We start from the raw sequence: 23,640 nt of genomic DNA, 5'->3' as shown, positions 1-23,640 counted from the left end.
TTTTACTCTCGTCCAGGAGACTGTGGAAAAGATGGCTTCATCACTATGGCGGATGTCATCTACAATACTCCCCTTCGGGCTTCTCATATTGCGAGTGGAAGTGAGATTTATAGGTTAAACTATGGGACATATGCATTGGGCTCAACTGCATGAATGAATCATTACATGCTCAATTCTTTTATGCATTTGTGTCGGTGAAAGGGTCCTGGAGAAGCTACCAAAGCTGCAGAAGGGAAAAGCGGCAGGGCTAAGCAAGCATAACTGCTTCCCGGGCACTTATCAGGAATGTGGGGAAGCTTTTGCAGCCATTTCTCTCTACCAACTAAATTCCTCCTCCCCAAAGCAACCCTATCCATTACTTCTACTTGCGTCAATTAGCTATCTCATCAACCGCAACACCAATTCAAACCTCAATTCCAATCCCTCGTGGAAAAGCACAACCAGGAACAATGGAGTCAGTGCACAAAATCCTCGCATCAGCGCGTGCAGCACCCTACGGAAATCTCCTCCCAGCCGGGGACGACCTATTCCTCTCCGTCGCCGAAGCAGTACAAGACCACATGAGCAACTACGATGCATCGCATGACTTTAACCATATCCTTCGGGTTCTGGCACTATCCCAGCGCATTCTATCCGCAGAATACAACACTACGAAGACTTATGACCCTACCGTGGTCCTCCTCAGCGCGTAAGTAACCAAAATCTTAGCCACTATCGTAGCCAGCCCACTGCAAACTACGTTTACTACCATTCCACATTCAATCTGTTCTAACAAAACAACAAAAGCCTTCTCCACGACGTGAATGACAAGAAATACGCCCCACCAGTCATCGAGGGTCAGCAGCAGACCTCCAAAGTGACTCTGGTGTTGCAGCAAGCCGGAGCCTCAGCAGCCCTAGCAGCTAGGGTCGAAGAGGTGGTCAATCACGTTTCGTACTCATCTGAGATCAAGGACCCAAAGAAGGTGCTGTCTGTTATACAGCAACATCCTGAACTTGCTATCGTGCAGGATGCGGATCGTATTGATGCCATTGGAGCCATTGGGATTGGTAGGACGTTTACCTTTACGGGCGCTAAGTTGGCGGGTGCTAGTATGCAAAATTCGAGAGAGCATATTGATGATAAGTTGGAGAAGTTGGAGGGGATGATGAAGGTAAGTATTTTTTTTGGAACCTTCTGGTTATTTTCGTTTATGTGCGTATGTGCTAATGTGGAATGTAGACTGGCTCTGGGAGGCAGATGGCTAGGGATCGTACGGAGAGGTTGACCATTTTTAAGAAGTGGTGGGATGAGGAGACGATGATGGTGGGTATTTAGGTGGTGCTTTGCTTTATGGTGCTTTTGCATATTTAGATCATAGAGAGTATGCATGTAGCTGCGATAGATAAGAGTTAGAGAAACTGTCTATTAATTTCTTTGACGTCTATTAATGCAGACTCGTATCTATCATATGATTGTATACTCTATCACAATCGAGCGTCTCGAGATCCCTCCTGCCCCTTCCACTTGTCATAGTCGAAGCCAAGTTGCTCTAGGCTCTTGATAGAGCTTCGCTCCTCGCCCTTCTCTGCAAATACCCGCTTGATATCAGACATTCTTTGCCGTATCCACCTTTGCCTCTCACCACAATAACTACACAGCTTCCCAGCACCGTTATTGTCAAGACCTTGCCGGGGTGGCGCCGTCGCCGCCCAGTCATGCAAGAAGTTGTGGTAGTCCGCATCCTGCGGAAAAGGTAGCAAATGAAATGATGTCCCGTTGCCCTTTCGGGCAATGTTTGCTTCCTCCCAAGCTTTCATCTCCTCCTTTGATGGAAGGCTGAGCCTTCCCGACCAAACACGGGCGAACACCGCCGCCTGGTTCTCCGAAAGTGGGAGCGGAATTACCCTCTGTGGAAGTGCAGGTAAGACCAGAGATGTGTCGTAGATGTAAAACAGGTGTTGGTACACATTCAGAGTGCGACGGCCATCGGTGATCAGAGGTGGGTTCAATGATGAGAGAAAAGGGAAGGAGTAGAGATAGCCAGTGCAGAAGACGATGGCATCAATGTCCTGCTCGATGTGGCCGTTCTCAAACCGGACTGCTCTATTGTGTGTATGAGGCGGTAAGAATTCCACTATTTGTGGAAGATAGATTTTATCCGAAGCAGTAGATGCCAGAGGGGTCTCTGTTCGTTGAGATACCAGCAATTTCCCCCTGGACACTTCGTTGATCTGATTGCCAATATCTAGTCCAGATGCCGAAGTTCCTACAATAATGACCTTCTTGTCTCGGAACGACTCTGCCGAATCAAAGAGCCTCGAATGAGAGATCACCTTTGGATATGCCGTATTCCAGTTTTGGATTCCAGGAATATCAGGGGTATATGGAACGTCGAAGTGGCCACTAGCAACCACTACAGCATCGTATGAGTGCGTTCTCTCGACCCCTTCACGGAGGTTTTTGGTTGTGAGAGACCAAGCATGGAGAGCGCCTTCCGTCCTCCGCACATCTACCACCTGCGTCTCGAACTGTATGACATTTTTGATGTCTTCGGCATACTCATCCAGATATTTCTTTACGGCCGAGTGCTTCGGAAACACCTGTGAGTCCGGCTCAAAAGATTTGTCATTAAATCCCATCATCTCTTTGGGGATGTTAGTGTCCAGTGTCTTATACAGCGGGGAGACAAAGACTGGCTCTCGAGACCGGTCGTTGCCTCCAGTCGGGTACCATAATGGCTCTTCGAGCGGTTGGTTCGGATCCAGTTGTGGCACTGGAGTGGTCAATTTCTCCTTCAGGGTCCCCGGGCAGTAATTCCAGACTCCGCCTGCAGAGCTTCTTTTCTCGAAGACATCAACCCGCTCGAAGCATTTCTCAGCAAGAAGGTACCTGCGGGGCTCGTTAGTGACTTAAGACTATGATACACTCAGGTGCTTCCCTACTTGACCGCAGCAAGACCCGACGGTCCAGCTCCGATGACAGCTATACGACGAATTGGGGTTGAAAGTGTCATTACTGAGGCAAGCTCCGAGCAGACAGTGAGAGTTGGAAGGATGATTAGTATGTCTCGTCCTTGAGTCCGAGGGGCTATCGGAGGCGAGCCGATAAGCTCATCCCTAGTAATTAGCCAGCAGATGACGATTGCATCACTCTCGCGATGGATGCCGTGCTCTTCGGCATTTCCCTAGCTGCTGATTATACCGATCAGGAAAATAGTAGCTATCTACGCTATATCAGAGCTTAAAATTAGGATCTCTACTCTTAAAATCTTGTGCGATCGCAAATAGGCGGAGATGCCCAACGAGATAAAGGGCGTACCGACCATGACGTAGATTACCCGCTAAACATCGAACTCCGCGGAGAAAAGCACGGGTAATATTACGCACCGATACGGGGGGAATCTGGGCTCACCTCCGCATCTTTCCATCTTCAATTCTCCCGCGCGTCTTCCAATATCCGATCGGCCAACAACAACAACAATAGTGTTGCTTCGTGCAGACGCCATCCCGCCCGGAACATGCAAGGCCTATAATAAAGGACTGGAAATGCGGATATTACTTGTTCATTAAGCGCTTGCAGCGATGAACGCTCACGAACAGCAACCTCCGGTCTCCGAACCTCTACGGTCGACGACCCCGATCCCTATCGCGAAGCTCGCCCCGGAGCTCGAGAATCTTTCGGACAGCTCTATCCACGCCGTGGTGACCTTGCTATGGCCCTACTCATCATCAACTCGTTCTCTCAGTCTCTTGCTCGCGGAGCCGGACTTTCGCCTTCGACGCACGAATGGACAGGTCAAGGTGGTCTTCCATGGGCTGGTCGCGGAAGAAGTAGCCAAGTCGCACGTCGGAATTGGCGATACTGTCTACATTAGACTGGCGGGATCGAGATTTGTGGACAATGGGGTATCCAATCAGACGCCAGGGAGATGCATCGCGTGGGACATCATTTATGATGACGGCGTTTCCATTGAGGTACTTTTTCGGGCTCAGCTAGTAGTGATCAGTTACAGTCCAGTGCTTACCAGTGTTAGATCTGGCGTTCTTCTCAACATCTCTCCACTGTGCAAGTAGACCGCCCATCATCTCCGCCGCCCACTATCGACAATGTGATTGAAGAGGCACCATCCACCCCTCCTGCCAACGGATACCCTCGCCCAGATGGGACGAGTCACAGCGCTAGTCTACAAGCATGGCAGTCACCGGCTTTTGTCGAGCGATCGCGCACATCGCTGGGCCACCTTTCGAGCTCCATATTCGACCCATTCGCAGAAGAAGATGGCTTCGTGCCGGGGAAAGGAAGGAAGCGACCAAGGTTTAGCATGCGCGGCAGTGATTGGCGTCTCGTCGATGAACCTGCGAGCCCCGAAGATATCGACATTCCTGGAGATTGGACGGCTATGTTTGACGACGAGGAATGGCTGAAAGCTGAGATTGGCGAGGATGATGCGGAGGATACCAAACAGTCCCCAGAGCCATCTGAAACTCGCGACGATGAGCCAGTATCGGAGGGGCCGCCCGATGGCGCGCAAGCTGAAGGTACCGCCACCGAGTCCGAGCAAGTGACACCTGAGTCCACTACAGAGAAGAAGTTGAACGAATCAAGATCCGATGCGGAATTTCTTGTGCCTGGCATTGTATCGAGGACCGAGGCTCCAAGTCCGCGAAGGCATGGCATTCCCACCTTCGCTGGTCATCTGCCAATAGATACTCCGCGCCTTCACCCTATCCCCTCTCCCGGTCTTCCTGTTCCTTCACCCTTGGTTAGCACATCAAATAGCCCTTTTGGGTATTTCGGAGCCGTGTCAACTACCGGCCAAACTCAGTCTACTCCACCAACAACTGTCAACCAGGATGCCGCCGATTTGGCACTTGAGGCTATATCAGAGATGCCACCAGAGACTATTATCAGGAAATCTGATGAGCATGTAACAACAATGGTTCACGAGGAAGCTACCACTTTTTCCGAACCAGTTTCACAGATGCGCGAAGTGGACTCTGAGCCTGAAGTTGGCCATGCTGTTTCGTTACACGGAATGGTCAATGCAGGGGCACAAGTTTCAGAGGCTACGCATGCTCCAGATACTACGCCGTCTTTGTCTTTTCTTCAAACAGCGACTCCGCATACCGCTTTCACTTTCGGTATTGAAGGTGGAGATACTGAAGGCTCAATGCCACACGAAGAAGAACGGGCCAAGGTGGAAGAGGACGAGGAACGGCTCGAAGCACTTGGGCAATTTGAAGCACGGGCGGATTCCAGCATGGTTGCGGAGGAGAAAGGAATTTACCGCAGCGTAATGGAAACGACACAGCACGACTTAGAAGGCGAAGACCACGAATACGAGAGCGCTAGTCAAAGCTCAGTCATCAAGGACGCTCGCCCAGAGGCATTGAGCGAAGAATACGTTTCAGAAGAAGACGAGCAGCCCGACTCCAGAGCAAGACATGACATCGAACTTATTTCCGAGAGTGAAGCAGAATCACCGGAGAAACCTCATGGTACCGTCAGGAGAGAATATGGGTATTACCTCGAAGATGGCGAGGAAGAAGAACTTGATGAGGAGGAGGAAATTTCTGATGAGGAACCTGAATCTGGAGAGTTGGAGGATGACTATGATGAGGACGGATATGACGATCGTGTGGACTCTGAACTCGAGTCACAAGAAGATGAACCAGAGGCTGAATCGCCTCATCCCATCAAGAAGGCCGAACCAGAGGTTATTGTGCTCGATAGCGATAGCGACGAGGAGCTTTCGCCGAGCGTACCAAGGCAGCCCACTACAGCACCGACAGCCCAATATACTCGGGAACCCGACGTATCCCCATCTGCGGATGAAGCATCCAGCTATGGGACATCGGAGCCAGGCGAATACGAAGAATATGAGAGCGAGGAGGTTGATGACGCGGACGGGGAGGACTATAGTGATGAAGACGGCGAAGAGGGTGGCGAATGGTTTGTGCGAGATAACCAAGAAGCCCAGGAGCGAGAGGTCGAGCCGGTAGAGGTCGACTTGATTCGCCAGAGCCGCGAAATCGAGAGGAGTGAAGGATTACATTCCGACGAACTGCAGGCGGCTCATAAACCAACAATGGAGCCGCACGGTGATGACGAGGCAATCGGCGTAGAGCAGGTAGATCACGGACACGAGAGCGAAGGAGATGTGGATATGGATGAGGTACAGCGGGACACTGAAGATGCTGATGTCAAGGCCATGGAAGCCGAATCGGTCCAGGATGAAGAGATGCACGACCTACAAACCGATGATGATCAGAATAACGATGAACAATCCCGTGACGAAACAGTCGGCGACGAGAAGGCTCACTACTTGGATGCTCATGGAGAAGACGTACAACAGGAACCTCTCGAGGAGCCAGCTGATGCTAAAGAGCCAGAGGTGGTGCACATAGACGATGAGGCAACAGAAGAACCGGATTATCTTGCAGAAGGTCATGAAGAATCCACAGAGGGTGCTGTCCTTAGGGCTCCATCCGATGGCGCCGAGCAAAGCATCGATATCGACGAACACCCTGGTTACCACGCCGAACATGGGGAATTAGGGATGACAGAAGTCATATCACACGAGGCACATCCCGGGGAGATCGCATATGCTCAAGAAACTATCCATATCGCTCAACAGGATGGGACCAGTACTGAACCCATACTACAGTATCCCGAACCTCCGATCGATCCCGAGCTTTTCAACGCGGGCACTTTTCCGACAGAAATTAGTAGTGAACAACAGGAGGCACATACCTCCCACGAGCAGATACAGGATGGTGAGGATGCAGGCGTGCCAGAACAAGCCCAGCACATTGACCCTAGCCTGTCGCTAGATGGTGCTTCTCAAAGCTTGGGCCTTCCTGACTCGGCTGCCCATGTTCCCAAGATGCCAATTCTCCCACAGAACCAGCTGGTGACTCCAGGGTCATCTCAAATTAATGGAGTGGACATTCCTTCTGTCCCTGTCTTACCGGTGGATGCAGCCCTGCCAACCCCTGAGCCTACCCAGGAAAGGTCAGATTTCCAGGTGGAAGACGAACCACAGCCCACCGTTGAGGTAGTTACAGAAACAACAGCGACGGTGGTGACAGAAACTCTCCCGCAAGACGAAGACGCCCAGTCTGAAGCAGAGTCGATCTCTCCCGCACCCGAAGAACGGGCAATTTCGGACGACGACAAGGGAGCCCACACAACTCATAGCGAAGACGAAGTCCTACTCGTCGGCCATGATCGCAAACACCTTCTCGACCTCAACCGCAACTACCCGGGCCTGCGCAGCAATTACTCCTACTTCGCGCCCCTCGCCACCCTCATCGACCACTACAACGCACTGACAGACACCATCTCAATCGTATCCGAAACTCGACCCGCGATCCGCTCAACTACAGGCAGAAAGGACTACATACTGACCTTCGGTGTGACCGACCCATCCCTCGCCGGCACAATCCTGTACGCCCAGATCTTCCGACCCTACAAAACCGCCCTCCCAACCTTAGAAGAAGGCGACGCCATCCTCCTCCGAAACTTCAAAGTCAAAAGCTTCAAGCACTCCATCACCCTATCCAGCGTCGACAGCAGCGCCTGGGCCGTCTTCAACGGCCCTAACGAAGCCCAAATCGACGGCCCACCTGTCGAATACGGCGCGGAAGAGCAAACCTACGCCACGGACTTGCGCCAATGGTATCACGAAGACGGCATGGCCATGGTAGCCGACTACCAATTACAAGCCTCGATAGAGCAGGAAAGTCGCGAGGCCACCCCCTACAGTACCGGTGGATTCAGTGATTCGGGCAGCGTGAACAACGTTGATGGACGCGCGGACTCCTCGTTCTCGTCAAGTCGGGGCTCCGGCTCCGGCTCCCGGAGGCGGAAATCCCATCGTCGGATTACCATCCATGAGTTGCGCGATGGAAGGAGATATGCCGAGGTTGGGTCGCCGAGCAGGAAGGAGGATATACATGAGTTGAGGGATGGGACGGTGTATGCGAACTTCTGATTTCTACCTGCGGTTTATGCATAGGGCTTGGAGTTGTGTTTGCAGTGTAGTAGATCTAGATGATTTACGAGTGTATGTATGGGTGTTTGGATTGATGTTACGTGGCATATGTGTGGGAATGTTTCTAGCAATCATGGTAACTTTCACAAGCATATAGTTAGAGCAATTGTCTCTATTCAAAGCATCCTTGCATCTTACCCGCAGGATGCTTGCTCTACACGTCTATACAAGCATACCGTCCGTGTCTTCATAACCCATACAAAGGCGATAACAATAAAGCAAAGAACAAAACACCAACCCACCAAGAACGCTATCCCCAACCCCACACCTCTACTCCACCCCCAACTTCTAGGATTCTATCATCTAGGCCCCCCTCACATCTTCGGCCCATTCTCCCCACCCAAAAACTCCAAATTAATCGCCGCCCGAATAAGCTGATTCGCAATAGCCGTAGCCGGGGGCAACCTCAACGCCCCCTCCTTATACTCAGGCCCCGGCCCAGACCCCAAAACACTCGTTCCCGTCCTCAGCGCCTCCTCGACCTCGGCAAACTCAAACCACCTCGCATCCTCGAGCTCAGGATCATGCTCGAGGTTGATCTTCTCATGCGCCGGATCACTCACTTGCGCAATAGCCCCGATCATCAAGTTCGCCGGGTACGGCCACGGCTGCGACGAGTGGATCACGACGCGCGACAACGTCACACCGGCTTCTTCCCACACTTCGCGGCGGACAGCGTCTTCGACGGACTCGGCGGGCTCGATGAAGCCCGCTAGGGTGGAGTACCAGTTGGGAGGGAAGCGCTTCGAGCGGCCGAGCAGGATGCGTTTGGCGTCAGCGGAGACGACGGCCACGATGATGGTGGGATCGGTGCGAGGGAAGGAGAGGTTCGATATCGTGGTGCGAGTGTTGCAGGGGGGTCGGGTGGCGGGTTTGCCTTGCTCGACGAGGGCGGCGTCGCTGGGTGGACAGGCGCGTTTGGTCCCGCTGTTTACGGAGATCGTGGGGTGACCGCAGGTGCCGCAGAAGGTGTTGCGCGTGTTCCAGTCTATTAAGGCGCGGGCTTGCGCGTAGATGGCGGCTGTGCAGGGTTGGGGGTGTCTGTTAGTGATGGTTGTTGTTGTGTATGAGTGGTAGGGTTAGGTACGTACCTTCACTGGCGGGGAATGACATGATGGTTCTGCCCTGGAGGAAGGTCAGACCCTTGGCTTCCATGTCGGCGATCACGGCTCTGGAGTTGGCTTGCTGTTCTTCGGAGTGGCGAGGGGTCACGTCCAATGCGAAGTAGGGCGTTCCGGTGTAGATCTTCCAGACGAGACCGTCCTGTTTTTGGGTCTCGTCCAGACCGAGGAAGATTGGGGATGCGGTGGTTTTGCGTGAGTCGTACTCCTTGATGATGTCCTCTTCGGACTTGTCGTAGATGGTCTCGGGGACCATTTTGCGGATCTCGTCGTATTTGGCGTAGTAGGGCTCCGCGGGGGATTTGGTCAGTGGCGCGAGGTCCTTCATGAGGACGAAGCGCGTGGAGGGGTGCTTGAGTGCGGCGGAGAGGAAGGCATGGTCTCCGCGGAGGAATGACAGACGGTTCAATGGGGAGCCTGGGCAATGGTAAATAGCTGGTCGTAAAGGGATTCAGGGGAGGTTTAGGACATACTGGAGAAATAGTTCACAGTCTCCTTTCCGAACCGCCGGGCCAGCATGGAGTCGGCTTGTATATGCGGGGGGTTGGGGAGCTGGGAATCGTTGCTCATCATGCACTAAAGAATACGGCGATGGTGGGGAGAATGGAGTGTAGGGAGAAGGACTAGAGGGATAGGAATAGGATATGAATGATTACAATGCTGTATATCCACCGGGGAAAGTTCAGGAGAAAAAAAGCAAGGCGATGATGCAGAATTGGGCCTCCTCATGGCTCCGATAACCAGCGATTAATCAGCACCCCTCAGATGCCGAGGCGGGTAATCTCGGTACCATCTGCGCAGGTACCGCTCACCCGGCAATTGCTCCGATACGGTATTACTGTGACGATTGAGGGGCAGGAGGGGAGCTCCCCACACACGTGACGAGCGTCATGGCGAGTCACGCTTTCTCCAACTGATTCGTGGATGGCTTCATTTGTTATCTTTCCCCACGGCATCAGCAGGGACGCAGTCGCTCACCATGGGTCATCTTGTCACTCTTGCAACATGGTGGGTGCTTGGTTACGGGTATATCGGTGTATGTTTCCACTGACAATTTCCTCTCAGCTCCCTCAACCAGTGGGCCCTCGACTTCGAGGGTAACTGCGAGCGCATTATCGAAAGTATTCGGAAAGCCAAGGCAGCTGGAGCCACGCTACGAGTTGGTCCTGAGCTCGAGATTACTGGTATTTACGCTTAGTTGCATCGCTATGGGCAATTGTTGACATTGCTCAGGATATGGCTGTCTCGATGCTTTCCTCGAGGGTGATACATACCTCCACTCGTGGGAGATGTTTGCCCGCATCATCGATCACCCCGACTGCCAGGATATCGTTGTTGATGTCGGCATGCCCGTTCGCCATAGGGACTGCAAGTGGAACTGCCGGTAGGTCATGAGTACGGTACCGCTACTACTTCTGCTCGAACTAAGCATTCTTCTAGCGTGATCTTCTACAACCGCAAGATCATCCTCATCCGTCCCAAGATGTGGCTTGCCAATGGTGCGTATTTCTTCACGACTGTCACTGGATGAATGGCTGACCTTTGCTTCTTCTAAAGATGGCAATTACAGGGAAATGAGACACTTTACGCCCTGGCAGCGGCCCCGCGAAGTCGAGGACTACTACTTGGAGCAGATTGTCGGAAAGATCACGGGACAATACAAGGTGCCTTTTGGTGATGCACTCATCAGTACTAGAGATACGTGCTTGGGTCTTGAAACTTGCGAGGAGCTCTTCACTCCTAACGGGTAAGACCTATACAGTCCTTCGGTTAAGGGGAGACGGCTAATACGTGCACAGCCCTCACATCCCGTATGGCCTTGCTGGTACGTCTGTCAATTTCACCTAACTGCACTTTATCTAACCTATCGAAAGGTGTCGAAATTTTCTCCAACTCCTCCGGAAGTCACCACGAATTGAGGAAGCTCGATACCCGTATCAACCTTATCACACAGGCCACAAAATTGGTAAGGCTGCCAAACGCAGACGAGGTGTCAATTCTAACTCTTCTCTAGAGTGGTGGCATCTATCTCTATGCAAACCAACAAGGCTGTGATGGTGATCGTCTGTACTACGATGGTTGCGCAATGATTGTGGTCAATGGCAACATTGTGGCCCAGGGTTCACAATTCTCCCTGAACGATGTTGAGGTTGTTACGGCTACTGTTGATATTGAAGAGGTCCGGACCTACCGCTCTAGTGCGAGTCGAGGCATGCAGGCTAGCATGCAATCGCCTTATGTCCGCCTCGACCTGGACACGAGATTGTCCCGTCGGGATGAGGATGCCGATCCCGGCTATGCTCCCTCTGAAACTCTCAAACCCCGCTACCATGTTCCAGAGGAAGAGATTGCTCTTGGTCCGGCTTGCTGGCTGTGGGACTATCTGCGTCGGAGCGGTGCTGCCGGATACTTTATCCCTCTCAGCGGTGGTATTGACAGTTGCGCTACTTCTATCATCGTTCACTCGATGTGCAGAGAAGTTGTCAAAGCTGTCCAAGAAGGAAACGAGCAGGTCATCAAGGATGTCCGCAGGCTTTGCGCCGAGCCACCTGACTCCACATGGCTTCCTACTACGAGCCAGGAGGTTTGCAAGTAAGTCCCACTGCTAGTTGCCGAACTCAAAGGTCCTAAATTATTTCACCAGCCGCATCTTCCACACGAGCTACATGGGCACCCAGAACTCCAGCAAGGAAACAAGAGACCGGGCCAAGGTGCTCGCCGCGGAGATCGGTGCTTACCACACCGACTTCAACTTTGATACCGTCATCACTGCTATGATGAACGTGTTTACTATCGTCACAAACTTCCAGCCTAAGTTCAAGGTCCACGGTGGTACCCGAGCAGAGAACCAAGCATTGCAGAACATCCAAGCCAGATTGCGGATGGTACTTTCATACCTGTTCGCATCGTTGCTACCGACGGTCCGTCAGCGCCCTGGCGGTGGAGGGCTGCTTGTTCTGGGCTCGTCCAATGTTGATGGTACGTTTGCAACCCCATAATTCGTCTGAATCGAGATTCTAACAAAGCGCAGAATGGTGTGTTTATGTCCCAGGCCCAATATAACACAACAATAACCCCCTTAAACCGAACAAGAAACTAACGCGAACAGTCTCCGCGGCTACCTGACCAAATACGACGCCAGCAGTGCCGATGTACGTCCACATCCCTCTACAAGAAAGTGCTAAACACCACTAACAATCACAGCTCAACCCAATCGGCTCCATAAGTAAAGTCGACCTGAAGAAATTCATCGCCTGGGCCCGCGACTCCTTCGACCTTCCCATCCTCGACGATTTCCTCACCGCGACTCCCACCGCCGAACTCGAGCCCATCACCGCCACCTACGTGCAATCCGACGAAGCCGACATGGGCGTCACATACGCCGAGCTCTCAGTCTTCGGATACCTCCGTAAAGTGGCCAAGCTTGGACCCTGGTCCATGTACGAGCGCCTACTTCACATGTGGGGGAACGAATACAGCCCCCGCGAGATTTACGAAAAGACCCGCCATTTCTTCTACAACTATTCGATTAATCGCCATAAGATGACGGTGTTGACGCCTAGTTATCATGCTGAACAGTATTCGCCTGAAGATAATAGGCATGATTTGAGGCAGTTCTTGTGTATGTTTCCTTTCCTAACCCTTTTCTTTTCTTCCCTTTTGTGTTTTGCTGCTTGCACGTGGGATTGGTGTGGGATATTGGCTAATGTAGACATTGATATGGTATAGATCCCTCCTTCTCGTGGGCGTACAAGAAGATGGAAGACAGTGTGCAGTACTGGGAATCGAAGGGGTGGACTACGGGTAAGGCGCAGAAGAAGAGCGTGAAGGCTGATTAGAGTGTCGGTATAGGATCCTATAGTATATTCATTTGGGGAAGATGAAGACATGTAGAGGGGGCGGTTAGCTGTGATAGATGTTTAACGTGAATACGCAGTAATACACATGTCACAAGCACATCCTAGCAAACCCCTAGACTGTAGAGTAATGCAACGATTAACCTGTAAATATGGGAGAAACACATTGAAGAGAAGGAAAATATCGAACTTGAATTGTAGATTGGTATCGGCATCAGTGAGATATAGACAGATAGGAAATCGTAAGAAAAGACAGAATATGTGTTTGATAAAGAAATAAAAAAATGCTTTTGGAAAGCAACGCCAGCAGTGACAATCAGCGCTAATTGACGACAACGTGAAGCAGATCCTTAAGATCAGAGCATATAGGTATAGTATGAGGAATAACAGAAGAAAAGAGTGAAACGACAGCTAAGTACTGTCTAATCTTTCCAAAACCAGCCGGTCTCCTTCCGATTGGCGGATGAAGAGTCTCCTGTACTGTTCTGTCCATGAGGGGGGTTCAGAACTTCCGTCGTCTCGTTGCTCTCTTCACGACCATCGGAGAATCGCTTTGTCCAGACGGTCTTCTTCTGGGTGGATCCATCTGGGAGTCGGACACGCTCGGTTCTTGTCATGGTTGAGATCACGGTTGGTTGTTCTGTGGTTGTAGTTGGTTCCGTCACTGGGGTTAGCTGCTGCTGCTGCTGCTGCTGCTGGTTCTCAGGGACTGTGTTGTCATTCTGCTTGTCAGACACAGGCTCCAGCCATTTGTCGGCCTCGCGAGGTCTCCGTCTATCCTCCAGCAGCAGGCGCAGTATAGGGCTCTCGAACATATCGGCAAAGGCCTTGCTTTCACGAGCAGCAGCGTCCTCGAAGAAGCGATCGAACATGTCCAGTTCCGTCATTGTCTCGGTCTCGCTGTCGTCTGCGGTTATCTCTCGAGTTACTTCACCGCCATCGCCACGGTCCGAAGTGTAGTTGTGGAAAACGAGCATAGGGTTCGACCGGCCATCTCTTCCGCTTTCGGAAATCTTCCACTGGTCGCCCAAACTACCGCGTTTCGCCAGACCGTACAGCCAATCTCTCGGGGTCTCCCTCTTCGCCAGCGCAGTGGTGTCCTGGTCGAGCATCGGTTTGCCATTTTCCAGTCGAATAAGGTCCTCGAAAGCTTCGCGCCAGTGGGTCTCCGTAGCGAGGTTGTTGTTCTCATTCTCCGACGACAGACTCAACGAGGACATGAGCGACGAAAAGACACCCCTTTCATGGTGGGAGTGGTACTGGTTCTGGCGTTCAAGGTGCAAGGGGGAGTATGGGCTAAAGATGAGGTAGGAGAAAGGCCAGCCGAAGGAATTGCTAGCGAAATCCGAGAACAAGGAGCGGTGGAAGGGGTGGAAGAAGTGGGAGGAGAAAGGGCTGTCGAACAAGGAGGCCCGGTCGAAGAAAAAGTCGAAGATGCTGTCTCGGTCGCTTCTGCGCCATCTGGGATGGTTATCTGCGTACCATTGATCCTCCCAGTCAGTCCAAGAATGCGCCGGATAGCGGTTGTGGCGCTGGTTGTGGTGGTCGGTATTGTCCGCTGTACCTGGCGCATGGTTGTCCCCCTTCGTGTCGCCGCCGCCGTCTCTCCTGCGGAAAGCTTCCTCGTCGAAGATGGCCCAGTGGTCGCGAGAGGGCCGCGAGGACATGGAGGGGATGCCCATCACCGACTGGAGCACGGACGAGACTTGTTCGTCGGCGAAACGGCGGACAGCGTCCAACGCGGTCTCGTCATCGGGCCATCGGCGGGAATCGGAGGGAGCGGAATTTCGGTTCTGGTTAGAGGTGTCGTCACTGGGCATAGTGAGGGTGCAGATGCGGATGCAAATGCAGGGGTGGGTAGATAGAGATTGAGTTATCGGTGAGAAATGAGGTAGAAAAGTAGAGGAATGGAACAAGGGAGATGGAGGGAGAAAAAGAAGAAAGATGGGCGAAGGATTGAAGAAGAAAGAGCTTCTCGCGATTCCAATCAATTAATTGTTGGGGATATCGCCCCACTCGTGCTTCCCAATCACCACGTGACCCATACCATCTGATCTGGTGCTTTCTAGTATTTACTCTCTCTCCCCGCACACACACTTCATGAAGTTGTTGGAATTTGTTATCACAGACATACTATTATACTACAACCACACAGCTAGTCCGTACTACAATCTGGATACACTATCGATTCGTGTCTTACAGCCGAGATCGACGTTCCTCCAAGTCCTTCCACGCCTCATCAAAACCCGCTCCGCGGACCCACTGGGGATCCTGGCCAGTCGAATCCATCACTAGACAATCGATTAGTAACTGTATCACATCCATAAGAAGAATTTAGGATGAACATACCCATATTCGCAATCTTCAGCCACATATCTCCCTTAATCTTCAACCCTAGCTCCTCGGCCCGGTCTTCAAAAGGCCGGCATGCCCTCTCACCATTCTTCAAAGCTCGCACCAATTTGGGCAAATGTCCATCATCACTTGACTGGCCGTTGCAATAAGCATAGATCTCCTCCCAGCTCTTCGCTGCTGGATACCTCGTAATCTCATCTAGGTGCAGATCTGCCGCTCCATAAGCTACATAGAGCAACAAATCCAGGCGCCCCGTCCACTCCAGAATCCGTGCTTTAGTCACGTCATCCAGATACGGCAACCGGATAATCTTGGACAGGAAGATAGTGGAATTGACGCCGTGGATGTAGAAGAAATCGAACTTGATCTGCTTATCGGGTCGCTGTGCGGCACTGGTGAAGTATGCTACATCCACATCAATTAGTCACTGCCAGATGCCCTCTCAGAAGTAGTTACCAGGGAACAAAAGGAATAAACTCACCAACCGTATTGATAATCTCTGCTGTCTTCTCCTCAATCTGATCCACCGAGACCGTAAACTCCGCCGCATACTTAATCATCTCATCGGGAGCCCGTTTCAGCACCCCATTCCTCATCCGCTGGCCATCATCATACTGCGCAGACCGTGTCAACTTCTCATCAGCCCGAATCTCCTCCAGAATCTGCAGCATAGACTTCTTCCCATGCTTGGCCATACCTCCGGCTGCCTTTTCCACGGGCCAGAAGAACAACGGGCCATACCAGTCCTCATGAACAGCCGTCTGCGCCAGTCCTTCAGCTACAATAGCAGGCTGGTTGAACTCGAGACCGAATCCGAAGTGAATGAATGGATGGATCAGCCCTACCATTACCAGTTAGCCACCACTCCCCCTTAATACCAAACAAACCGATAGAAAAAGGAAGAAATAAAGGAGCAAGGAAGAATACCTCCAAACAACCTCCCCAACATCAACTCAGCCACCTCACCCCAGGAATCCGAGAAAAGATACTCCCCCAACACCCTCTCCTCTCCCTTCTCCTTCATCTGACGTTGAAAAAACTCCAGATAATTACTATAATGCTTCTCCTGTCCCAGGTACTTCAAGAACCCTTCAGCCTTTCCCATCTGACTCACCACATCCTCATCCACGGGCAACTTGGGCCGCTGATAGCTGCTATTCTTGTCATATGCGGCGCGGATTTGTTCCGGTGTTGCACCGAGGGCATATAGACTTAGGATGTGGTGGGGGATGTGGTCTATACCATACCATTAGCCATAACATATCTTCAGTATAAGAAGCGAATGAGGGGAGAGGACATACTATGAAACCCACTCTGATTAAAAAACACATGATGGGATCGCATATCCTCCTGGAGAACCTCACTCGCCACGCGCGCTGACTCCTCGCTCAGGTTGTGAGATACGATACCATGATCATGTTCAGGGGAGAGATGGATATTCGTAGACGTTGCCATGGGGGCATCGCCCTGAAGTGACCGTTGTAGAGAAGTGGCAGTAGTAGTAGTTGATAGATTCATTCTGGGCAGTAAGAATCCGTCCCTATAATTTGAAGACGACCTAAATCGCAATACAGAAGCACTGGTAAAAGCAGACTTTCTGAGCGCCCGACTCAAAGAAGATGATGAAGAAAGGCAGTAGCGTAGAGTCATCCGTAGTACTCTACCCCAGTTTCAATCAGTACGGGGTGTGTGCGTGTGTCAGGTAAGCTTAAATATGCCTGAACCAAAGTTCCAGTGCGGTCTGATCTTGTCAGCAAACCCAGCCAAGTGGTCAGTTCTACTACCGTAGTAGGATATCTCGTATTTATCGTCACTTGGTACTACTCAGTTAAGTAAGGTAAGGTAGGATTTGATTTCTTGGTTCGGGATCGTCGGAGTCGCGAGAACCGAGAGAGAGAGAGAGAGAAATGGTTATTTGGATCGACGTCATGCTGATATGGGCCGGACCCTAACTTGGTGGGTAGTATTCCGTACAAAGTACGGTTACTATTCCTCTTCTTCACTAGTTGCTTTTAGATTGAGGGGTAAAGGCTAATCAGATCTATTATGATTGGGTATCTAGCTAGTTGATTCCACAGGGTTGAAACCAAGGAATTGTGGCTGGGTGATTGGGGAAGTGTATCCGAGGTTGATTAAGTTCTGCAGAATACTAGTAGTAGTATAAGTGGTAAGTGAGTAGTAACTGGTGATTGGTGAGTGGCGGGTTGTGGTTAGTGGTCAGGATCTGGGGTAGCTGCATTAGTAACATGATGGGGTCAAGCTCGGGCTCGGCCTCTGGCTCGGCGTTTGGCGCTGTTGCTTACTCTATGTTTTGGGTCTGGACTTTAGCTATTATTAGATTGTCGAGTTGATGCTGGAGTGTACCTTGATGGATTAGGGGGTGATGGTGTTTCTATGGCATTGCTTAATGTTCAAGAGTCTGTTTAAGAATGCACATTAAGTTCCATTCGTATGTGAGATTACTTTTCACTAATGCATGTCCAATCTAACTGGGTATGTCGTATATAGTATGTTGTGTCGGTCTGGGTATTAACTTCACAACTACCGCATAAAATCCTCCAACTCCTTCTTCCGCTTGAGTCGCTCCCGCTCCAGTTTCCGGAACAGCGGGTGATGGCCCACCTTGTCCTTCAGCTGCTTGTTCCGGCTCTTGTTGTACTCAATATACGCCATGTCTTCACCGCCAGCCAGGCCACTGAGCGTCGCGGCACTGCGCTTGACTGCTCCCTTTCGCTGGCCGCCCGAACGTCCTGAGAAGAGGTCGTCCGTGACGTGCTCTACCTCGGCAGAAGTCTCGTTCTGTAACATCACCTCCTGCAGCAGCTCACGCCGTTCGCTGGGTGTGGCGTACGCCAGACCCTCCAGGTTTTCGATGCCTTGCAGGTGAGTAATGACCTTGAACGCGTAGCCCTGGTCGACCAGGAAAGCCTGTCGCTTGGAGGAGTAGAACATTTCATCTGTGTCTTTCGACACGAGCGAGTAGAAGAAGGCGTTGAATCCCTCGTCGTTACGACGCTTGGCTCGCAGAATGCGACCAAGTCGTTGGGCTTCCTGACGACGAGAACCGTAGTGAGACGAAATCTGGATCAGACAAGTGGCTTCCGGCAGATCGAGCGACGTGTCTCCGATCTTGGAAAGGAAGATGGTGTTAACTTGTTCATTGTGCTGGAAGTTCTCCAGAATGCGCATGCGCTCATTCTGTGGAGTACCACCGTAGATATAGGCCTTGTTCAGTTTAAGTGCATATCGTTGCAGAGCATAGACGTTGTCGGAAAAGACAATGACCTTGTCGCCTCGCTTCTCATGGTAGTCGATCAGGAACTGGCAGGCTTGGAATTTCCGCGGGTTCATGATGTACAGAAGAGCAGCCTTTCGTGACTTCTCTCTCATGTATTCGGAGTAAAATTCAGTCGTCATCGGACACCACACCTCAGCGCACTGAACTTTGGCAATGTGCCCTTGCTCGGCCAGTTCCATCCAGTTGGCTTCATACAACTTCGGACCAATCAAGAAGTTCAGATCCTTGATCTTGTCATCCTCTCGCAACAGCGTTGCCGTCAATCCCAATTTACTCTGACACGCAATTGCCGACGTGACCTTTCGGAACATCGATGCAGGCACGACGTGCACCTCGTCAAGAATCATCAGACCCCACTCTCGTGACTGGATCCAATCCATCATCTTCTGCGCATCATGCGACCGAGCACGCGTCTGGGACACCATGGAGTAAGTTGACACGATGATACCAGTCGATCGACGGAACTTCTCCTTGTTGTCTGATGTGAACACGGCAATATCACCGGGATCGATGTTGGACCAGCGCAAGAACTCGTTACGCCATTGCACGACCGACATCGAACTGGTACACAAGACAATTGTTCCCTTCTTGATTGTGCAGCCCGCCGTGATACCCACCAGCGTCTTTCCTGCACCACAAGGCAAGACAATGATTCCACTCTTCGCACGTCCATTACCGAACATCTTACTCAAACTCTTTTCTTGGTAGCTTCGAATTCTTGCGGCTGGCTTCAAGTCGATATCCAAAGTGGGATTGATCTCATCATTTCGGAAATCATACTCCTCCAGCGCTGGACAGCCCATAGCCTGACAGCGCGCCTTGACAGGTTCGACTGCTTCGTTGGGGATTTCGAAACTGTGCACCTGAACTTCCTCCTCATCGTCATCATCGTCGCGAATAGCCAGCAGGATATCGTCTTCTTTACGAGCTTCGCCTGCACCGTCTTCCGCCGGCTTCTGCTCCGAAGCCTGCCTAACACCCGCTGCATCCTTTGTACCCGGAATGACCAGGCCGCCCATTTTCGGGGCCGCCTGCTGAATAATGCCCTCCGTGCCTTTCAATCTCTGAGACCCAATAACCTCATCCTGCAGCAGCATCTGCAACATCGCCGGATCGGTACTCTCCACGAAGAAGCGGTTATGTTTCAGCACGACCTTGATCTTTCCGTATGATTTCGTGAAATCGAGAATGAACGACTTAATGGTATCCGGAAGCGGCGTTTTCGATAACCGATCCAGAAAGTTGATAATATCCTGGGGCAACAAACCCACCGAGACAGCCGCATACAAACTATTTCCCGTCAATCGGTATTCGTGCAAATGGGTCGGACGCGACAGCGGTTCGGCGATAGTAGTCAGGAAGTCCTGCGCCTGGGGTGCAAGCGGCGAGAAACTCTCCAGGGTGATAGTTCCTTTGAGAGGATCGATCCAGAGCGGGCGGTTCGCATGATCGGGTTTCAACGATAGCGAGGAAAAGTCCTTGTAACCGAAATCGGGGTCCTGTCTCTGTACGGCGGCGCTTTTCTTGTTGCTAAAGGATTCGAGGGAGAATTTCTCCAAGACACCTTGTAAGCAGAAGATGTCAGCAACCAGACCCTATATGCAGGAGACTCCACTTCTACGCTACCTTTCAGGTTATCATCCTTGACTTCTTCCTCGTAGTCTGAGTATTCATCACTACTACCAACATCCGGCACAGGTGTAGGCCGTTTCGACGCTCTACTTGACCGGCCGCTATCCGTAGCTTTGCGTTTGATGGGCATTATGTATGTATGTAACCTCTTCCCTATTCGACTAGAGTCGAAGGGGATCGTCTAATGTGGTGAAGAGGATGCGATGTGGGACGGTGAGAGAATAATGTACGCGGGTGCTCGGAAAGGCTACCGGCGCCTGGACGAGCGTGAGAGGAACACGGCAGCTCGATAGCTCCAGGGGTCGTGAACCGAATCGACCAGCTGAAGCAGTGAGGCACAGAAGCTGGTGAAAGCGCGACGAAGATAGACTGAGAGCAAGAAAAAGGCAGGGGAGATGATCAAGAACGAGAAGCATGAGATGAGGCTCGGGAATGACAAATGCACGCCTGAGGCAACAAGGCGAGTGGCGATCCGACAATGCAGCACTTTGATTGGCTGGATGTCACTCACTAAAGGGAACCGGCCGGTTTGACGTAGTCTAGTCCTTAGATAAAGTCCGGAGCTTCTTGCGAGTCCGCGGCTCCGAGTCCACCTCAGTCAAGACAAACCCGTCGAGGCCAGAAATACATTCACAATGAACACGGTATGTTCCAGTTCCTTTATAGATTTGTCTATGATGTCTTGCTAATGTTTGCTTCGTCACTATCTAACAGATCCGATCTACATGGTGAGCGAAGCCTACAACGAACACCTGCCTGCTAGGCGTCCACACCACTGGGAATACACACAATACTAACGGAAACTCACCCAACCCAACAGGATAGGCTGGGGCACCCTTTGCGTCGGTAAGAAGCATTCTCTGAACCCAAATCAATGTATCCAAATCACTAATATTGGAATGACAACAGCTGGCGGCGGAGCCTACTACTTTGCTAAGAAATCCATCAACGCCGACCGTCAGACCCGATTCGAAGCGGAAGTGAAGCGCAAGGCGCAGCTGGCTGCGATGGAAGCCGAGCACCGACGCCAGAACGCCCCGAACAATGTCCCGACTCCTAGTCCGACCGAAGATCCGAGCCTGAAGCGCGCCCAGTTAGTGCGTGCCGATGATGTGGGCTCGCCGAGTGCTGAAGCTAGCCATGACCCCGCACCGACTCGTCACGAACCGGAGACTGAAGCTGAGCGGGTGCTGGAAAAGAGTAAATATGAGGCTACGCAGCCTTTCCGGCCTCCAAGGGGAAACCGCTTGTAGGGCTGGTGGGTATTTAGTTTGCACATATAGTATATGAGATGGAGGCGGCGATGGTGAAACAAGGGGGAGAAGAAGAAAAGGCTATGTTGTGGCATTTTCATGTATCATAGTTTGGTGTTTGGAGCTGCAGGAACTAGGTATAGTATGACCTGCTTGAATATCTTGATCGGCGGGGTTATCCCTGCTAACGTAGGGGCATAGCTACAGTAAGTTGATCCGTAGGTCGGGATGAACTCTTTTTCTATACAGCAGTGCTTTAAGGAGTAGATGTTGATTTCAGTAATGGTTCGATTGAAATTAAGTAGCCATAAGGTATTGTTCTATAGGTAAAATAGCCACGATCAATCCGGAATGAAGGTCGTGGAGCATCCACCAATCCCACCAAAAGAGAGACGCCCACATTGATGGGTGTAACCGGGCTGGCACCTGTCCAGATCCCTTCCCCAATCATGAGACTTTCTTCAACGGGTAAGGATGCAACTATGCATGTGATAATCCCAACATAGTTAAGGAGAAAAAGCAAAGCAAGGAACGCCATCGAAACTCCCGCCCGCCTTAAGCAGAGGTATGATATGCATCTCTGCGAAAAATAGAAAAGCCCCGAGTCATGTCGCGTGAGTCCTTCATACGGAATGTATGTATGTAAGCAATCGCCTAGCACCCTTACGCCTTGACCGATCAGCAAATGTTGATCCCGAAAGAAATGATTCAGTGCGAAAAGTGAAAAATCGCGCGATATCGAGAAGATTCCTAACGCCCGGAGTGGGTGGTGGTCGTTCGGAAATGAGCCCCGCTAGTAGTGTGGCAGTTATATCCGATCGGATATAGAGATTACCTCCGCTTAGCGCGCGTGGAAGCATAGCGGTGGGTGCGGCCTATCATGGATTATTAATGTCAGGTGTTTGATTATGAATGTTTCAGAGAGAAGATCTTACTTGTTGTGATTGGGGTATCCATTGTTCTTCTCGCGAGAACTCTCAAGAGCTGGAGGTACGAAGGGAAGCACCACGGCCGTGAATAGACAGGAGCTGGTGATGAAGCGAGAAATGCGAGTGTCTGGCTGAGGACGGCGGACGGAAAAGTGACGGATGGTTGGGCGGGCGAGTTGCATGGCGATAGACATGGTGAACGGTGTTTTGGTTGAGGGAACTGGCGTTATGAATATTGCCAGAAGTAGTATTCGACCAGGAGAGTGGGTTGTCCAGGAAAGTAATAAGTAGATAGGAGGAAGCGGCGCCTTTTTCAAGGGGGGAAGTAAGTTCAACAGGTAAGCGTTCTTAGTTGCAGAACTTCAGGTCAATGCAGGGACCGAGAGGCAAAGGTTAATAACTAATGATAAAAAGGTTGCACAACTGCTGTGCGGCAATACGGACCTACTTATAATAATTATGGTATACGACTCTATCAAGGCTTGTTAGAGGCAAATGGAGGATCAGCCTACACCTCAGCCGAACGGACCGTGTTACCCTGTGGGGGGGTGGTTGTCTTGCGGGGGTCCAAAAAGGCCCACAGGCCCATGATGATGCTAGGCTAGTCCCTCAACTAATGCTGATTGATGATGACACTTGAGTTTTGGGCCTTGAGAACCTTGAGGGATAAACGAAAAGCGCGCGGAAAAACGGTCCCGAATCATGTAGCCATCAGCTGAAGATCGGATAGCATGCCAGGCAGTTGTCGATTCTAGTGTCTATGTAGACTAGTCGATGTTCATGTTCATACACATCACTCCATACCTGTCTCCTGCATTCCTACCACAATGGATGATGCATGGACCACATGAGTTATGTGGGCACCCACTGATGTACCGTCGCATTGACCGAAAGGGCCTTGATGATCCAGTCTCAACACTGTTGAACTGACTCACAGGAGTGAAGGTGAGAACTCACGCCATCGAGGGGCAGCTGATCGCGATTTCCGGCCGAAGGAAACAGCGGGGCTCAATGACGGACCGGCCAGGCACGCGGGCGGCGATCGCGGTAGTTGGTTAGTAGTACTGTAGTAGACTAGACTAGTAGTCTAGTTGTTGCTCAGGCGCGGTTGGGCATGGCGTGCCAGGCTGCAACTCCCCCCCAAAACTGTGGTCCCG

At 51.5% G+C, this 23,640-nt stretch overlaps 9 protein-coding genes across 9 annotated transcripts; 3 read left to right on the top strand and 6 right to left on the bottom strand.

Annotated features, from left to right (window-relative positions):
* Window positions 1-398: 398 nt before the first annotated feature.
* BO79DRAFT_234025 (HD domain-containing protein) lies at window positions 399-1,317 on the top strand (the record flags this gene model as incomplete). Its single annotated transcript, XM_025684329.1, has 3 exons — window positions 399-688; window positions 787-1,153; window positions 1,222-1,317. The coding sequence occupies exons 1-3, from the start codon at window positions 450-452 to the stop codon at window positions 1,315-1,317; spliced, it is 702 nt and encodes a 233-aa protein (XP_025545062.1). The 5' UTR covers window positions 399-449.
* Window positions 1,318-1,392: 75 nt separating this feature from the next.
* Window positions 1,393-3,487, bottom strand: BO79DRAFT_261228 (putative flavin dependent monooxygenase; the record flags this gene model as incomplete). Its single annotated transcript, XM_025686466.1, has 3 exons — window positions 1,393-2,871; window positions 2,925-3,098; window positions 3,369-3,487. 3 exons carry the CDS (start codon window positions 3,485-3,487, stop codon window positions 1,467-1,469), a joined length of 1,698 nt encoding a protein of 565 aa, XP_025545061.1. The 3' UTR covers window positions 1,393-1,466.
* Window positions 3,488-8,352: 4,865 nt separating this feature from the next.
* Window positions 8,353-9,822, bottom strand: BO79DRAFT_184619 (NAD(+) diphosphatase; the record flags this gene model as incomplete). Its single annotated transcript, XM_025680342.1, has 3 exons — window positions 9,633-9,822; window positions 9,130-9,576; window positions 8,353-9,059 (listed from the first exon to the last, which is right to left on the bottom strand). The coding sequence occupies exons 1-3, from the start codon at window positions 9,730-9,732 to the stop codon at window positions 8,353-8,355; spliced, it is 1,254 nt and encodes a 417-aa protein (XP_025545060.1). The 5' UTR covers window positions 9,733-9,822.
* A 316-nt stretch (window positions 9,823-10,138) lies between these two features.
* On the top strand, window positions 10,139-13,367 carry BO79DRAFT_261222 (glutamine-dependent NAD(+) synthetase; the record flags this gene model as incomplete). Its single annotated transcript, XM_025686465.1, has 12 exons — window positions 10,139-10,167; window positions 10,225-10,343; window positions 10,393-10,543; window positions 10,600-10,658; window positions 10,717-10,906; window positions 10,959-10,984; window positions 11,034-11,125; window positions 11,174-11,751; window positions 11,804-12,138; window positions 12,253-12,311; window positions 12,364-12,781; window positions 12,889-13,367. The coding sequence occupies 12 exons, from the start codon at window positions 10,139-10,141 to the stop codon at window positions 12,996-12,998; spliced, it is 2,166 nt and encodes a 721-aa protein (XP_025545059.1). The 3' UTR covers window positions 12,999-13,367.
* Window positions 13,092-14,963, bottom strand: BO79DRAFT_206082 (uncharacterized protein). The gene has a single exon (XM_025681903.1). The coding sequence runs from the start codon at window positions 14,834-14,836 to the stop codon at window positions 13,439-13,441; it is 1,398 nt and encodes a 465-aa protein (XP_025545058.1). The 5' UTR covers window positions 14,837-14,963; the 3' UTR covers window positions 13,092-13,438.
* A 249-nt stretch (window positions 14,964-15,212) lies between these two features.
* BO79DRAFT_133907 (questin oxidase family protein) lies at window positions 15,213-16,889 on the bottom strand (the record flags this gene model as incomplete). Its single annotated transcript, XM_025678007.1, has 5 exons — window positions 15,213-15,307; window positions 15,366-15,776; window positions 15,853-16,212; window positions 16,299-16,607; window positions 16,673-16,889. The coding sequence occupies 5 exons, from the start codon at window positions 16,887-16,889 to the stop codon at window positions 15,213-15,215; spliced, it is 1,392 nt and encodes a 463-aa protein (XP_025545057.1).
* Window positions 16,890-17,845: 956 nt separating this feature from the next.
* BO79DRAFT_162848 (TFIIH/NER complex ATPase/helicase subunit SSL2) lies at window positions 17,846-20,657 on the bottom strand. The gene is made up of 2 exons (XM_025679090.1): window positions 20,296-20,657; window positions 17,846-20,233 (listed from the first exon to the last, which is right to left on the bottom strand). Exons 1-2 carry the CDS (start codon window positions 20,429-20,431, stop codon window positions 17,913-17,915), a joined length of 2,457 nt encoding a protein of 818 aa, XP_025545056.1. The 5' UTR covers window positions 20,432-20,657; the 3' UTR covers window positions 17,846-17,912.
* A 225-nt stretch (window positions 20,658-20,882) lies between these two features.
* BO79DRAFT_283613 (uncharacterized protein) lies at window positions 20,883-21,698 on the top strand. The gene is made up of 4 exons (XM_025688165.1): window positions 20,883-20,945; window positions 21,016-21,029; window positions 21,122-21,147; window positions 21,211-21,698. The coding sequence occupies exons 1-4, from the start codon at window positions 20,937-20,939 to the stop codon at window positions 21,552-21,554; spliced, it is 393 nt and encodes a 130-aa protein (XP_025545055.1). The 5' UTR covers window positions 20,883-20,936; the 3' UTR covers window positions 21,555-21,698.
* Window positions 21,699-22,395: 697 nt separating this feature from the next.
* On the bottom strand, window positions 22,396-22,677 carry BO79DRAFT_249439 (uncharacterized protein; the record flags this gene model as incomplete). The annotated part of the gene is made up of 2 exons (XM_025685776.1): window positions 22,396-22,429; window positions 22,490-22,677. 2 exons carry the CDS (start codon window positions 22,675-22,677, stop codon window positions 22,396-22,398), a joined length of 222 nt encoding a protein of 73 aa, XP_025545054.1.
* Window positions 22,678-23,640: the final 963 nt, after the last annotated feature.

Source organism: Aspergillus costaricaensis (genome assembly GCF_003184835.1).
Source record: "Aspergillus costaricaensis CBS 115574 unplaced genomic scaffold BO79scaffold_1, whole genome shotgun sequence".
In the NCBI taxonomy this organism is placed as follows: Eukaryota; Fungi; Ascomycota; class Eurotiomycetes; order Eurotiales; family Aspergillaceae; genus Aspergillus; species Aspergillus costaricensis.
Note: the sequence above shows the minus strand (reverse complement) of the source record. Positions and strands in the feature narration are given on the sequence as shown.